At 36.8% G+C, this 17,338-nt stretch overlaps 2 protein-coding genes and 1 long non-coding RNA gene across 4 annotated transcripts; all 3 read left to right on the top strand.

The window, feature by feature from the left end:
- Positions 1-787: 787 nt before the first annotated feature.
- LOC126783915 (protein STRICTOSIDINE SYNTHASE-LIKE 13) lies at positions 788-2,549 on the top strand. Its single transcript, XM_050509449.1, has 4 exons — positions 788-1,224; positions 1,422-1,709; positions 1,886-2,053; positions 2,141-2,549. Exons 1-4 carry the CDS (start codon positions 788-790, stop codon positions 2,547-2,549), a joined length of 1,302 nt encoding a protein of 433 aa, XP_050365406.1.
- Positions 2,550-7,859: 5,310 nt separating this feature from the next.
- LOC126784593 (V-type proton ATPase 16 kDa proteolipid subunit) lies at positions 7,860-10,210 on the top strand. The gene is made up of 3 exons (XM_050510064.1): positions 7,860-8,026; positions 8,412-8,697; positions 9,725-10,210. The coding sequence occupies exons 1-3, from the start codon at positions 7,948-7,950 to the stop codon at positions 9,855-9,857; spliced, it is 498 nt and encodes a 165-aa protein (XP_050366021.1). The 5' UTR covers positions 7,860-7,947; the 3' UTR covers positions 9,858-10,210.
- Positions 10,211-10,672: 462 nt separating this feature from the next.
- LOC126784594 (uncharacterized) lies at positions 10,673-12,921 on the top strand. Of its 2 annotated transcripts, XR_007670957.1 has the most exons (3): positions 10,673-11,051; positions 11,176-11,350; positions 12,426-12,921. It is a non-coding gene; the product is annotated as an uncharacterized LOC126784594 (long non-coding RNA). The 2 variants fall into 2 exon arrangements; XR_007670958.1 differs by lacking the exon at positions 11,176-11,350.
- Positions 12,922-17,338: the final 4,417 nt, after the last annotated feature.

Raw genomic sequence — 17,338 nt, 5'->3', positions numbered from 1 at the left:
ATGACCACTAAGTTCGTTTGTATATATTCTAACAAACAAACTTATATATTCAAATAAGTTAGGTCGATCAAAACCTATTATTCTTTGTTATATATAACATAAGTAGGTATCCCCTAGCTGAGGATCATACTGCGCAAATATATATATTGAATTTGGGTAGTGAAAGTGTTGCCACTAAATCTGCTTTTATTGTCATTTGTATTCTGTCAATGCTGCATACATTGTTGTCATTTTATATTCACTGATCAGAGGATATTATACACAAATGCTGCTTGTGGTTTACCACTGCATCTTAAATCTCCTGCACTCCTGGTTTCAATTTTGAAGGGAGGTTAGCCAAACGGAGACTTTAGTTAGTTAATATTTATGTAAAATCGAGAGGTCACAAGGTTCGCGCGCTCATTCTGATATTGATCAAAAATCATCAATTTGGAAAGTTTCAAAGTTCATGAGTACTAAAAATCTACAGATTGATATTCTACTTTCTCATGCATAAATGCTTTATACATCTTCAGAACATCTATCGACAAGGAATGAGAATGAATGCCAAAGACATGGGCAACTGCAGATGACCTACTCTGAACTAGTTAATCAGTCACAAACAAAGCATGATGCTGTCTTCATGTGCTACGCTCTAAACCAACCCCTTCTCCAACATATACCTGTTTGTATACTTGCTACTAGTAGTATAGCTATTTCTTCCCCCATCACAATCCAACTCCATTTTTTCGCCGAATGCTTCGTCTTCTTTTCTTTTCCTAGCCTCATTACTACCATAGGAAACACCATGCATCAGAAACTTGAGTCTATCAAACTCTCTCTGTCTTTTCGCTTTCGATCTTTACTTAACATGGAGAAGAGAAAGCTGAAAGGCAAAGACGAAGCAATATTGCTGCAGCACCCGGTTGTGCTTTTCCTCGTTCTCGTTTTGGGCCTCGTCATAGTGGACCCTCTACAAGTAGGCCCGCTAGGCGGCCATGAATTCAAGCCCGTCAAGCACAGCATTGCGCCGTACAACCAAGTCATGGAGAGGTGGCCGAGGGACAATCTGAGCCGGTTGGGACTCGGAAAGTTAGAGTTCGAGGATGAAGTTTTCGGGCCCGAATCGATAGAGTTTGATGCATCGGGCATTGGGCCTTATACTGGGTTAGCCGATGGACGCGTCGTGAGATGGATGGGCCCAAACGTGGGCTGGGAGACGTTTGCGCTTGTGACAACAAATTGGTACATATACACTATCCTGAACTTGACATTTTTTTCCTAAATCAAAATAACGGATTATGTGATATCAGCTCCTCTTTAAAGGAATCTCATGACATTGTCCTTTCATCAACTAGTATTATATTTTTTTTTCAAAAATAAGAAACATAACATTTCTAATAATATATGATTTATTTGGAAAAAAAAACAAAAACAAAAAGGTCAGAGAAGGTTTGTGCAAAAGGAAATGAGTCCACCACATACAAGCAATGGAAGCATGAGAAAGAGTGTGGTCGTCCACTTGGCTTAAGATTTGACAAAGTGACTGGAAATCTGTACATTGCTGATGCTTATTATGGACTTCTAGTAGTTGGACCTGAAGGAGGACTTGCAACTACTTTGTCAACTCACGACGTAGAAGGCAACCCCATACTCTTTGCAAATGACCTTGACATCCACGCCAATGGTTCCATCTTCTTCACAGATACTAGCAAGAGATACAACAGAGTGTAAGCATACCTAAGTCTTTTTCCCCCCTTTGAATAGAAGAAAAGAGTAGGCGATGTTAGCTCCTCGGAATCGGAGACAATCCATATGCTTGAAACAACAAGCAGTTTGTCGGAAACATGTTTGATGGGCAGTCTTAAACATGGAAATAATCAGAATTCATTATGTAATATTGCAGGGATCATTTCCTTATACTACTGGAAGGAGAAGCCACTGGTAGGCTTCTGAGATATGACCCTCCTACTAAAACAACTCATGTTGTCTTGGATGGTTTGGCCTTTCCAAATGGCCTGCAGCTTTCTCAGGACCAAACCTTTCTTCTCTTCACTGAGACCACCAACTGCAGGTACCTAATTAGTATGAACCTGTCCAGTTAATAATTAGGTTATGTTTTACTAAACTTTCTTCTTCATCTCTCTTGAATGGCATGCAGGCTCATGAAATACTGGCTAGAAGGTCCCAAATTTGGAAGTGTGGAGCTTGTTGCAGATCTTCCAGGATTTCCAGACAATGTAAGGATAAATGAGAAGGGGCAATTCTGGGTAGCAATAGACTGTTGCAGGACTCCAGCGCAGGAGGTCCTCTCCAATAATCCATGGCTGAGGAGTGTCTACTTTCGCTTGCCGATCCGGATGCACTACTTGGCAAGACTTATGGGTATGAAAATGTACACATTGATCTCACTGTTCAATGACAAGGGGGAGATTTTGGAAGTTCTTGAGGACCGAAATGGTGAGGTTATGAAACTTGTGAGTGAAGTTAGAGAATCGAAGGGCAAACTCTGGATTGGAACTGTGGCTCATAACCACATTGCCACTATACCTTACGTACCTTTAGACTAACTTATCAACCTACTTGATTATTGGTTGGCCCTCACGAATAGATCAAATATATATCTTGGTGTTAATAGCTAGCTAGTTGCATCAACCAAATTGGGTGCAAGTTTAATTTATAAATGCCGGTTTATTTGTGTAACGACATTTAAATTCTAATAACTTCAGGTTTATTTGCTGTGGCTTGTCTATTCTCCTTTTATCATTTGATATCATCTCATACCAAGGGACTCTTTTTCAGTTTTCATTCTATTGCTATTTAACTATTCTATGGAGAATTGTGAACTATAAACCGGCAAGGACGTATGATAAGAAAGGCCAGCCACTACTGTCAAAAGACACATTTTTATGTGGCATTTGATTGGGTGGGCATTGTAAAAAAGATCTCACATATCACATTAAATGTAGCTTTTTAATTATATCATAATACAAAATCCACATTAATTGTGATATGTGAGATCTTTTTTACAATGCCCACGTGCTCAAATGCCACATAAAAATGTACCTTTTTCATATTTTTTTTGTAGTGAGCTCCCAAAACTAACCTGATGTGACAACCCAAAAGCCAAAATGCCACATTGCTGCCACCCCCGAGATCATTATAGTGAGGTGATCGTTGATTCTTCTTACGTTGTGGGAGAAAATTTCATGATTTCAATTCTGACAGCCCATGCATGAAAGTTTTTAATGTTTGAAGCAGAAGTGTATCTTCCGGTGATGCTGTGATTTATAAACCAAAATATGAGTGTATGTCACAATTTTTCATTCCACATCAGTTGCACAATTTTTCTTTCATTTTGTTAGCAACGAAAAATAAAATTTGTAAGAGGTAAATATTTCATAGTTAGACCTCTGAATATATCATTACCTTAGATAAAATCCTAGATTTGACATGAAACCGTAGAGATGTAATCTCACTAGTTGTACTTGATTTCACTCCCACATTGTCACGACCCTGAAATTTTAAGTGATAAACTCGAAATCGAAGCCATGAAAACTCTAAAACAATCTCAAAATATTGAAATCATCTTATAGTCACAGCATATCATAACTAAGTTCGTAGTACATCTCAGTTGATTTGATTATTATAAAACCAGTTTATAATTCAAGCATTATAACAAATGGAAATGTAAAATTATCACAATCCTCACCACAAATAGAAATAATAAACTTCGAAATCTTCAGAGTAGCCCTCCAAATTCTGCTAATCCACACATGTAGAACTATCTCATACACCATCGATAGCTGCACCGGGATTATAAACACAAACCCGGTAAGCTTTGTAGCTCGTATGAGTAAATCAACAATATAACACACATAGTAAACAAAAGGAGATTTAGATGACATTTAAATATAAATGCACTCATAAGACACATGACGGACCATTTAGATGTCAAATAATATATGAAAATATGTTTACTCATGAGACATTGGGCAACCCATCTGTTTACCCAAATTACATTTATAATACGAGTACTCATGAGACCCATGTACTCATCTGTTAACTCATGCAGTACGCCGTCTGATACCGAGCAACGCATATGCTACCCAATATCACAAAAATATGGATACTCATGAGACCCAGGTAACCTATCTGTTACCCCTCATGCAGTACATCGGCAGACAGACTAGAGTTCTAACTAAATCGTAACTGTCATCCGGCCAAGGTTTGGTTCCGATACTGCCAACACGTTCGAAGACTGAAAAACGTTTTAACATGACTCAAAGTTCAAACCACGTACAATACAATCCTCACATGTTATTGTACAACAACCAAGCGACTCATGCTCAAATAAAATAAATATTGGTTCTATAATAAAACTTATTTGGAAATAAGAATGTGACAGTATATAATATAGCAACTCATATATATGTATCGTATTTACCATTTATACACATACACAACCCAGTATATCATATACATGTCATAGTTCGCTCTTTTAAATAAAACGTAAATATGAATCACCGCCAAGGGTAGACTCGTCATAGTGAGATTTACTCACCTTATTTTCCTGAGCGTAATTTCCACAATACCGAAAGCAAATCCTTCACTTGTTTTGTCGATCACCTAGTTGTATAATAAAGTGGTTAGAGACGTTATGTAAAACCTCAGATGCCGAATCAGTACTACTGTTTACTGTTCAACAAATTACGGTTTTTACGTAATTACTATTCATGTAAATACGGTTCATGTAGTACTGTTCATGTAAATACTAATCACTGAATTACTATTCATAATTTACTTTTACAATAACTGCTCAGAAATCACTTTTACAATTTACTGTGCACAAATTATTTTTACATTTTTACTGTACAAAATTTACTTTTTACATTTACTATACATAAATTACTTTGTTCGGAATCACTACTCACGCGCCGCCGCACGTGGCGGTGCGTGGGGTTCACGCACCACCATCCGGCAGCCGCGCGTAACGCTCACGCGCCGCCCACTATGGGCGGGCGTGGTGCTGACGCGCCACCTCAAAACACGTGCGTGGCTTGCCCACCACCGCCCAAAACTCTCTCTTATCCTCTCCTCCTCCCTTCCATGGCCTAATGTCGTATCCCTGCACTTCCAAAACCTCCCACGCGCCGCCACAGACGGCGACACGCGCGCCACCACCTCCTCCTCTGAAACCACATCAATTCACAACAATTTCAACATCAAACATGTATATCGTACGAAGTGAGACATTTTCGTACCTAAATCGGGCCTTAGGACCGCCGGGAAGTCGCCGGAGGAGCTCGAATCGCCGACGCTCGAATCGCCGACTGTGCTTGATTTCGTGGAGGATGAAGTGCGACGTGATTCGAGTCCCAATCCGCTTGCAGGTGGCACCGGGGGGGGGTGAGGAGCGGTGGAGAGGAGTTATCCCCGAGCGCTTGCGTCGCCGGAGACGAAGCTTGGACGGCGGTGAGTTGTAGAATCTTCAAAATTGTCGAGGAAGCTTCGGCACGGCGATCGGCGACGTGTAGCGTCCACGGTGGCCGGAGAGGCGAGATCGCCGGAGGAGATTTTTCGAGAGAGGGGTCGGGGTCGAGAGGGAGAGGGAAGCTGAGGGGGAGAGAGAGAGGGAATAGTTTTGTTGTAGTTCCCGCAAGTATACAGGGTAGATGTAATATAGTATATGGAAGAGAGGAGTTGTCGTTCCCACGAGGATATTAGTTTAATTCAAAGTATGGAAACCTAAATTACTCACTACTAAAAACAGTTAAATCAAGAAACACACAAGAACTAAAACAAACAAAGCGACTCTAAATAAAATTGTTCTTATAATTTTTGGGTTTTGAGAGACTTGAATATAACAAGAAACTAACTAGAAAACAAAGTTACCAAGTGTGAAAACACACTAAGTCTAAAGATCAGAAGTGATTATATGATGATGATGAGCCTAGGGTGTCGGAATCAACCACAAACAATCTTATCTACTGTCTGACATAACTAACGGATTCTTTCGATTCTAAAGATAACAATTCCCGTGTCTAAATCCAGGTACGACACTTAGACCAAGTTTTCCTTACGTATGATACTCTCCAGGTACAACAGAGGTCGTATATCCTATCATGCAATCTATCCAGGTACGGCATAAATTTAACACATAGGACTCATTAAGTTTAGAAAACAAGGGAATCATGCAAACCACTACTCCAGTTACGGCAATAATGTAATTCACAATACTTAATCTCAAGAAGCTAAATAGAATTATATCGCAGGTACGCCTCAAATTCTTCTTCTAATAGCTAGATGCAAAGCCTAAAGGTCGCGAATCAATAGAACTTTAACATAAGCAACAAATCATGTAGAGATTAAGAATTTATCTAAAAGAAACTAGCAATCCATCAATTGAATATCAAAACATGTAGACAGTCATGCTAGGGCCTCATCCTAGCCCTAGAAAAGGAGTTTAGCTACTCATGCTTTTTAGAAAACATAGCAAATATATCAAAAACTGAATGAATGAGTAAGGAATGGTTGTGATGGAAGCAGCACTTTTTCTCCCTTGGTATGGAATGGTCTTCGTCCCCCCTGTCCTTGTCACAATCTTATATATATAAGCACATCTTTTCCTCCTTGCACAAGGCTTTGATGATTTCGACTCCAATAGGGTATTGCAGTACGGGTTGGACTCCAAAAAATTATGGATTGGGCTCTTAGATAGTCCTTAATGATGTATTAATTATCCTAGAATTTTGTCGAGTCATTCAGGCCTTCAACACTCGAGCTAATATAACACATAGCAGATTCGCGTGTAACCTGAACTGCTCGTACTCAAATTGCCATATCTTCCTCTAGGAATATCGGAATCACGAGCCGTAAAATTCTCCGTAAAGTAGACATCCAGGGATTTCTTTTGATATAAGACACATCCTCTAGTTCCTTCTGGATCGGTACAGTTTAATCCTCAAAGTTGGCAGTTCTGCAGGGGTTTCTACCGTTTCAGCATCAAGAATTCCTCTTTAATGTCTTTCCTCTAGTTTTGCTCCTTTTTTCTCATATTTTCTCTTCACACCTACATGACATCAAGTTAAGTAAAAGAACCAAAAACATGAAAAACTAGACATAGATATCACAATTTCGAGGCCTAAAAGTATAACACATTGTGAACATATCAAGTTTCTGTTTTAGGAAACTCTAAAAACTCCTTTTATACTTTTTCCAAAATCGGAAACCAACTTCCGTCGACGATTACTTCCATATACGACGTCAGATTAAGGTGTGTGGCATGTCCATGAACTTGCATTGACGAGCTCTATAAATTTTGTGAAGGAAATTTTCGGAGACGAGTGACAGAGTAAAAGTTGACTCCCGAGTCGCGGAAACGTAACGTTTTTAAATTTTAAATTTCCGAAGTCGGTTTTTATTTCGTTTGACATCAACGAAAAAATGTGATTTATTCAATTCTCAAATTAAATGACTTACAAGAATTTTTTACAACAAAAACCCGAAAAAAAATCAGGGTATTACACACGTCGTCTGAGCCTCAATCCACAATTGTCGTGGTAGTTATCGCCTTACCTCGTGTGCAAATAATTTTGATTTTGCCAATTTTTCTTCCCCTTATGGGTTGAGTTTATGACTGTTGTTCGTTCAATTATTTTCTTATTCATTCGAACTTAATTAAGGAATAAGTAGATCTTAATAAACCAATGATAATTTTGCCACTTTAAAATTTTAATTATTCTAATCTGTTTCTGGTTTTATTAATAAAAGATATTTAAAAAAATGTAACCGGGTCTGGTAATACTCGACCCGCGCGAAGATGGTAAGTAATTATCAAAGCAGTTTAAGTGAATAACTATCTTCTGCGGGAAGAAGCACAACAAAACAAAACCAGTGATCAGAGATCCAGAGCTCTCCAAATCCCTAAGATCCAGACGACGTCGTTTCAGATCCACACTCTCCACTATGCCTTCTACATTCAGCGGCGATGAGACCGCTCCTTTCTTCGGCTTCCTCGGCGCTGCTGCCGCCCTCGTTTTCTCCTGTAATTTAAATACCTCTCTCTCTCTTTTCTCCAAGCTTTTGCCTTTTTTTTTTTTAACATCACTTTAAATTTTTTGTTTCGTCACGCTTCGAATTGTGTTTGATTTCTTAGGAGTTCATTGTTTGAATGTTTGATCCATCGGAGCTTCATTCCTTCAAGAATTTGTATTGAAGTTTGTTTGTGATGAACAATTAGTCAATTATTGACATAGTCTGATAACAATTGTGAGGTCTAGATTTTTTACTGTTACTCACAAAGTCTTATAATCTATATGTTCTGGTGTACAATTGATGTATGAGAATTTTGTTTTCGTCGAAATTCGTGTGAACTTTGTGATGTAGTTCTGTTTTTGTACGTGACATGAGGGGACTGTTGGTTTGTGTAGGTATGGGAGCGGCCTATGGCACGGCAAAGAGTGGGGTTGGAGTTGCATCTATGGGAGTCATGAGGCCCGAGCTGGTGATGAAGTCTATTGTTCCTGTTGTTATGGCTGGAGTTTTGGGTATTTATGGGCTCATTATTGCGGTTATCATCAGTACCGGGATTAACCCCAAGGCGAAGTCGTATTACCTCTTTGACGGTTACGCACATCTTTCCTCTGGTCTTGCTTGTGGTCTTGCGGGGCTCTCTGCTGGAATGGCTATTGGTATAGTTGGTGATGCTGGTGTTAGGTATTATCTCTAATCTAACGATAATATATATACATGCTTAAAGCCTTATACAATAGTCCTGTTAATGGTCCTTGAGAGAAACCTGACAACTTCTTTGTTATTATAGTAAACTAGTATTATGTTGTATTAGTTGTTTTAACCATGCCCCCTCACAATTTAGATTTACTAACCCGTCTGAGGACAATAATGGCCACATGTTTGTCCATCATGTGTTTACAGTAGTCATCAAGTATGGCTACTTGTGGGATGACAATTTTAGTCTAACTGTCATCTTTTGCCTTCTAACCCCTTCTTCTATATCTGTTTATTGAATTTCTAGGCCAGATTTTTTGCATCCTTTTAACAAGGAAAGATAAAATATAACCCTAATGCAAATTTGGATATCAGAAGATTAAGAAACTGTGAATGTTTGAACGTAGGATGAAAAATCTGAATGCATTGCAAGAGCATATAAACTTTATTGGTTGATACAGATGAAGACTAAAATCAGAGATAAGAGAATAGGTATGACAAAGTAGCAGTGGCAAATCCATGCTGGGGGTTAAATATAGTCAAGTTTCCTGCGATATGAAAACTAGTATAGCCCAACTTGTGACCACAATATAGTAATAGGTTGAATCCTTGTTGCCATGAATGTGATTTTAATTTATTAAAAGTGTGTTTCAAATGTAAGATACATTTTCCCGAAGGAACAATCAAGATTGGTTATATAGCTTGAGGATTAATTTTATGTTGGCCAACAAATAGTATAATTTCACAATAATTTTGGAGGATTTAGAATTTCCTCTAAAATTAAACTTCAGTGGGAAAATATTATGGTCCTAGGAATCTATTATTGTTACTATTGGACTTGGGAGAGAATGGGCAGTGAGTCAATGACTTGGAATCGCTTCTGCATTTTACTGGAGATGGATTCTCTATTGGATGCTAGTACTTGATTTAGATTGATTTAATAGGACAGTTCTTTATATTCTATGTAGTTTATAGCATGTTTTGCATCGTTGGAGTAACTGAGCTTGTTTTGCAGAGCTAATGCACAGCAGCCAAAACTCTTTGTTGGGATGATCCTCATTCTCATTTTCGCTGAAGCGTTGGCACTGTATGGCCTGATTGTTGGAATTATCTTATCCTCCCGAGCTGGCCAGTCCAGAGCAGACTAAGGATGTGCAGTCTAATATTCTTTACTTGCACATTCATGCACTTAGCTGGGAAATTTTTTGGCTGCTCACGGCTCACTGATTGTGTTATGCTTGCAGATTCCTAAGATTATGATTGTGTACGTATCTACCTCCTCTTGTAGGATCAAATTTTCTTTAACAGAATAAACTCTTAAATCTGTCTATGTATTATTATTTTTAATTATGATTGAATGTTCAGCCAAAAAGTAGGTACTGGTATAGAAGTTATATTTCTGGAACTAGAGCATGTATTATCCTTATCCACAACTTGAGTACGTACTTTTATTGTGAAATACCGTTAAGGATCATACAAATATATACCACTATTATCTGTTGGGGTTTGGAATGAGAAACACTATAAAAAGTTGCACATTTTTTGTAGCATCCCGAAATGACTAGATGAACTCCATTACATGATATGTTATGGATTGAACTATACATTTGCAATGAATTACACATTTTGTGTTGCATCCGGGAATGACTAGATGACTCCAATTAATGATATGGTATGGATCGAACCATACACTTGCAACGCTGCCTGTGAAAACCGTACTTCTTGCGGGGTTTGATACAAGCCAAGACTCTTCTGCAACTTGAGCATTCTTTTGTAACATCCTCACTTCTGATTGAAGAAAGACGAGGCCTCATTCTTGTTATGAAGAATTGGAGACATGGTAGAAAGGATTACCGCAACCAAACCTTCTCTTGTTTTTTCGTAGATGTCATCAACGTAAATGCATGCAAATGGCTTGCATACTCTGGCAAATTTCCTCTTCCCACCTTGGGCCCAGTTTGGGACAGATTTTTGAGCTGCTTTTGGAGTTAAAAGCGATTCTGGGTATTTTACATGGTGTTTGGTGAGACACCAAATTTCTGCTTTTAGGACCTTCCGCTTCACCCAACAGCGGTATTTGAGAAGCAGCTAATGGGTTGCTTTCCAAAGCTGATTTTGGGGAAAACAGGGAGATGCTACAGTAGCCCTTTAATGAAATTTTCAGATTTCCAGCTTTGTCGTCCTTCTAACCTACCCGTGTAAACTCACCCCATTCTGGCATTCTCTCCTTCCCATTCTCTCTGCCGTCGAATACCTCAAAGCACATCGCTAATCTTATCACCCAGGCTCGAAGAATCAGTCAAGACTTAACCCATCGATCAAGTTCACTTCAGATTGTAGAGGTAATATCTATCTCATGAAATTCTTTTCCATTTAGGGATAGATGAACTTGCGATTCAGTTAATAGAATTAATGATTATGTAGATTTGTGCTGCTTTTCAAATTTCTTTTCTATTCTTGTTTCAGGGTGTGAATTTGTAGTTTGGAAATTTACTGAATTGAAGCATGGGTCATCTGGAATTCTAGATTTTATGAGAATCAGTTTCGTTTTGGGGGAGGAGAGAAATAGGGTTGTGTTTAGATCAATATTCAGTAGCTTTTTGGTGTTTCTTTATGTACTACAGAGAGTTCCAAATATCAGGTAACTGCTTCTTGATGATGAATATTGTGGGTACTTGGATATTGTTGTGGAATAAGTAGTCTAGATGAACCAACCACATTTTGCAGAACGGTTGAGTTTAGTATAGCTATAACTAAAGGTATACATGTATGGTATTGACACCTACTGCACGTTGTAGATCATCTCAAGAAGATTTCTGCTCCTAGTAAAAATGTTTGGTATCTTTGGTTTTGGTCAATTACCTGTTCATATTGAGTGATATTAAACCGTTCTAATATTGGTTTGAATGTAGAGACAAGCAACTTAGGTTTTCTATTTTGACAACAATAACTAAAATATAGATGGAAAAGTTACATGTTACTGATGTTAGGCTTCAGCAAGTAGAACTAGTTGGGAAAGATAAGATGTAAAGATTAGAAGGATGTTTAATGGACTAACAAAGATTAATGATTCATATGTTTGAACCTATATTATATGTGTCGAATCACACTGAAGCTCACATTGTGTGGAATCCAAGCAAACCTGAATCAGCCAAATTAGTTTATCAAACTGTGTTTAGATCAATATTTAGTAGCTTTTCGGTGTTTCTTTATGTATCAAAACAAATAGAGAGTTCCAAATATGAGAGGAGATGGAGGCAACGTGAGGCGAAATTTGAGTTGAGTTTGTGGTTTGATGAATCATTAAACTATACTCTAGTTCCCCATATCAATTTGATTCACTATCCACCCAAATGGCATTATGACCTCAGTCAAAAGAAAAACTTTGAACTGGTTTGGTTTTTCCTGTCCTTTTGTTAAAGCCTTTGATTTACCTCCTCTATGTGGATATGTGGATTGTACTCAATCATCGAAACTGTTTTAGATTTGTGTTCTGTAGTTAGTTCAATCACTGACTTCCACTAAATCAGCACTTAATGTTGGCATAACTGAACTCAGTGCAACATTATAGAAAATGAAATACGTGAACCTGTTTATATTGGCAAACTGGTTTATTGTTACTCAAAACTCAAGTTGTGTAGTAGAAGTGTTTATCCATGTATTCATTTATAAAACTGTACTCGTTTGGTGTAGTGAATTGCCTATATGTTTCTCAGGTGTTTGAGACAAATATGTGGTTTTGGTTCATTCTTGCATATTCAGAGGAGGATTTAAGACGGATACCAGCTCTTCAGGGGATGGATTATCCAACATGGCCTGAGTTGTATGCAATTCAACAATTATAAGTAACAATTGTGTATGACAGACAAACTTGCATTTTTCCACTTTGTGTAAGGGCAGCTATGATGTGTTTCGTACTTGCAAGGTGCAATTCTTACCAGTTGTGCGTTAACCTGCACGCAGAAGTAGTATATCAACTCTAGTTGTGCTTTAGCATGGGAGACATCATCGATTGAGTTTTAAGAGGAATGAAATTCTTTTTATAGGTGATGCTAACATTCTGAACACCAATAAATAGTTATACTCGTTGAAATTTAGGTGGGATTGGTGAGGATCCATGGATGTGTTGGTCTTTACATATGTATAGTGATGGTGTATCCGCATCATACAGACGTTTTGTGTCATATTTTTTTATGAGCACATTATATATCATATTATTCTCCCTTATTTATTTTGTTAGTGACTTATTTTTTATTAGTTTGAGTCATTTAGTTTGATATTGTGTCCTTATAAGTGTTTGTCTTACATTAATAAAATGTTAAAGATATTGAAGCAATTTATCTATTTTCATATGACAAATTGAGTCATTGATTTAACATGTGTTTTTCCCTTTTAATAAGAAAATAAGTTCACCACATTCATCTTGTTCGCATAACATGTGTAGTTTACAATTGATGGAATGCATTCTCATTGCATTAAGTGTGTTGTATTGAAAATATTACCTTAGCCATCAACTGTTGAATTTACTTTTGCTTGTTTTATTTATAGATACGTACATGCAAATGGAAGCTAGCTAGAGCATGAAGGATGCACGAGACAATCTCCTCTGAAATAAGGTGGCTAGAAGCAAGCTTGCATGAGGGAATGAATTAACTCTTCACTCTTTCAAAGATTGTGTTCTTAGCATTCATCTTTTTTTCCTCATGGAAAATGAAAGAGGACAAATGAAATATGATGAAGAGAGGAGTGAAGTATAGAAGCATTTATGAGTTAAGACATATTGTTATCAAGCTTGAGAATTTTGAAAGAGTGAAAGTCATATTCACATGGAAATGCAGCTATAGTGAAGATCTTTATTTGTCTATAAATAGATGTTGTTTCAAGAGAAAAAGAGAGCCGGAGAGTGAGAAGAATTTGAGAGACACATTGTTGCTCTTTGTTCTTCCATTTCTTTAGCTATTTTCTTATGTTGTATTTTATAGTTTTGAGCATGTTTTTAATTTGTATTATGTATTGCTAAAATTTTTAACTAAGGTTAAGTAGGAAACCACATAATGAAATATTTTATTCAATTATCTATTGATTCCCATAATCACATATTCCATCTCTATGACTTTTGCTTCAATATGCATTAGTAAAATCTATGTTCCCTTTTCACCTCTAATGTCATGTATTTTTGGTAGTTCAGAAATCACTTTTATTAATTCATGCTTGGTTTTGCATCATATTAATATGAAATATTTTGATCTCTTGTCATTCAAATGAGATTGTTTCACATCTGATGCTTAGCAAACACTTTGATCTTTTGTAGTTTCAATAAGTTTGTATACATGTGATGCTTTGGTGTTCATAATTAAGAAGCGAAGAAAAGTCTACATTAAAATTTATTCATGTGTTCTTCATTGTTAAATCTTCATAAAGCAGTAGATTGATATCTAGATTGTTACTCCTAATTGAGTATTTGTACATAATATATAGAGACTTATTGATTAATTTGGTGGAATCTGATACCTTAGTTACTTCGTCATCAAAGTAATCCTTACTCTTTATTTTGTCTTTATTTTAGCTACTTCATAATCAAATTTTATTTAACTAGGTTACTGTTAAATTAATTTAGATTTGATTAGTTTTTTTTAATATCATACATTCCCTGTGGGTTTGACCCCGCTCTTATATGTCTGTGCTACAATTGATTCGTGCGCTTACAAGTAACATTTTAAGACACATCATTTGTGTTGCCCTAGTGTGCCTTCGTAGGCTTTTAACTGACAATGGGTTGCTCTCTGCCTTAGATGAAATAAGAATATGATTATGCTGATTTTCACTAAAGATCGATTGTTTACAGTGATAGTTTATTGAAAGTGAGGAAAGAAATGCATTAAATACAGCTCAATTGTCTATCAACAATTCAGTATTAATAAAGAAATAATAATGTGCATAACCTCTTACAAGTCAAACAAAACATTTGACTTAGTTCTCAAAAGATTTATGCATTTATCGACACAAATCATCTTATAATATATATCCAACACTTGTAAAATAATTATACCACTTAAAATTGATTTTCAATCTCACAATAATTTTTAAAATAGTTTACCAAACAGTTCAACTGATTCCTCTCACAGCAGTTTCAAAAGCAATTTTACTGACAACACATCTATGTCAAACAAGGCCTTAGTTTTTAGGAGGAAATTAAACCCATGTTGGTTTTTTTTTAATAAAGCAAGCTAATGATGAAGGAACTTTTACATTCTACGTTTTATGTTTCCTTGAATATATGATTATAGTCATTATACACATGTTTACCGTTGAAGGTTACATGCATCTAACTCTAATCATATACAGTATCTACATGCATGGCCTTGGAGAAACTGACAGCTTGAATATAAGCGACTACACTTATTACCACTTTGAGCATCCAAGCTTGCATCAATCACAGCTATCACTAACCATTGAGTAGATATCATACTACCTTAATTATGGTTCTTCGTCTTCGTACAAGCTTAGCACCTAACTACATCTAGGTTGCTTAAGCTTATTTAATTCCGCTAGAACTCCATATGAACATGACCCTCGAGGGCAAGTCATGGCAAGTCGTTAGTTTGTTACCTACATTTTATTTCATTACTGGCTTGACACCCCTAACCCCTTCCTTTAAATCCAAAACAAAATTAAAAACAATCGAACATGAATTTGAAATAGCTGAATTCTGATTTATTTTGGCAACTTGATTTATTCACCGAGTCTTCCATTTACGTACATAGATGGTACTTCACCGGAACAACTTGGACTCGAAAAAAAGAGAGGTAAATCGCAGCAAACCAACAACCAACATTCATGTAGACTTGGTCAATAGCAGCAAATTCCAAAGAAATTCTTAGGAATAGGACTACAAGTTAATCGAAATTAGAATGAGGTCGGAGCATGATAGGAGCACAAAGTGTGACATTCTTAATGTATATATGACATATTCTTACTCTTTGTTACCTCTTAATTAGTATGTTTTAGTTTATTTTGTAAGAATAAGTGTCTAGGTAGAGCTTATATCGAATATGTGTGATTTGATGATGAAATCGTGCTAAGTGTTAAAAATATTTGTTGATATATGATTCCTTGTTTGAATATGATTTATCATTTCCTATTTCTTTGTTTCTAACGTACTTATTCTTATTTGGAAATACAAATCCACGTTGAAGAAGGAAAGCAATCCTAGTCACGCAAGGAAAGAGAAGAGGCTGAAAATCAGTTTCCTAGAAGGAGAAGGAGAGGCCGTGCGGCATAGATGGATAACTTTTAGGAGTTGGATGGATTTCCAAGGTGTATATTAAGATATTTCCGTGCATATAAATCACAATTATCAAGGAGAAGAAGATATGCACTTAGAAGCCCAATCCATGCAAGAATCAGAAATCTGTCAGGATTCGTAGTCCAACTTTGACGGACTCCCCTGGACAGTTCAGATCGAATTAGAAGACGTACCATATATGGATAGAAAGCTGTGTGAGTCTATTTTCTGTAGGATTTAGAATCACATCAATATCTTATTCCTACATGGAGATATGACCAAATCTTTACTCGGAGGTCCAGTGAGCTCGGTAGAATTATTTCAGCCATTGATTTGCTTTTGATCCAAGGGCTGTGAGGGAAAGTTCGGGCCTTGTTTTTCCTATATATAGAGGCACGAATCTACATCAGAAATCATTATCAACCTTGTGCACATACTAGCCAAAGCTCTACCGAATTTCATACCTACCATCCAAGAAATCCTAAATCTGATTACATCATCCCTTCACCATCCTTAGCTTTGAAGTACGCTTGTGAAGAAGTCAATTCCCTTAGAAGCCACGGCTATACTTTATGAGATCGCTTGATTGATAAAGTGTAACTATGATTCTCTCTATGATAATTTCAGTTTTAGGTTTTTCTTGTTCTTGGTTGTGTATGTGATTTGTGCTTTGTAAACTTGTTTCGATTTTGTCAATGAGATAGTTACTTGTTTCAAATTATATAAAGTTGTGATTTTAGGTTTTGGTTCTATGATTTTAGTTTTTGTCGTGATCTATTCTTGTGTGATTTCGAAAATATCTATGTGTTGTGTAGACGCTTGTAGCATAATATTTAGGTTGTTGGATTAAAGACTTATGTTATGAACATGTTTATCTTTTCTATGTAGTTTCGAAATTGCATGATTGTTGGTTAAGTAGGTGACATGCTTAATGAATTCAATATGCGTGGCTTTGGAGTTGCATGGTAGGATGAGTGTGTTAGATTTCAATGAATGCCGCTTGGCAAGAGTTGAATGTGTTAAGTGTCTATGTGTTTAGGTACTGCTTAGGACCCTAATTGCATGATTCAACCTTAGTTATTCATGATAGTGTCTCGGCATGACTCTTAAAGGAGGACTAGAATCTGATTTTCGTTGTCTTGGATGATTTGTTTTTGTGATGTATTGTGTATTGGTTGGTTGATTACATGTATACATTAGTTTATGTTTTATTTTCTGTTTTTGATCCGAAACTTATATCACAAATCCTTATATATCTATGTAAATTCGTTGTTAATGTTTGTGATTCTTTGCCCTGGTTGGATCTCCGGTTTGTGAATGATAACTTCTTGCTTTATACTACTA

This window comes from Argentina anserina, chromosome 2, assembly GCF_933775445.1.
Source record: "Argentina anserina chromosome 2, drPotAnse1.1, whole genome shotgun sequence".
Taxonomy (NCBI): Eukaryota; Viridiplantae; Streptophyta; class Magnoliopsida; order Rosales; family Rosaceae; genus Argentina; species Argentina anserina.
Note: the sequence above shows the minus strand (reverse complement) of the source record. Positions and strands in the feature narration are given on the sequence as shown.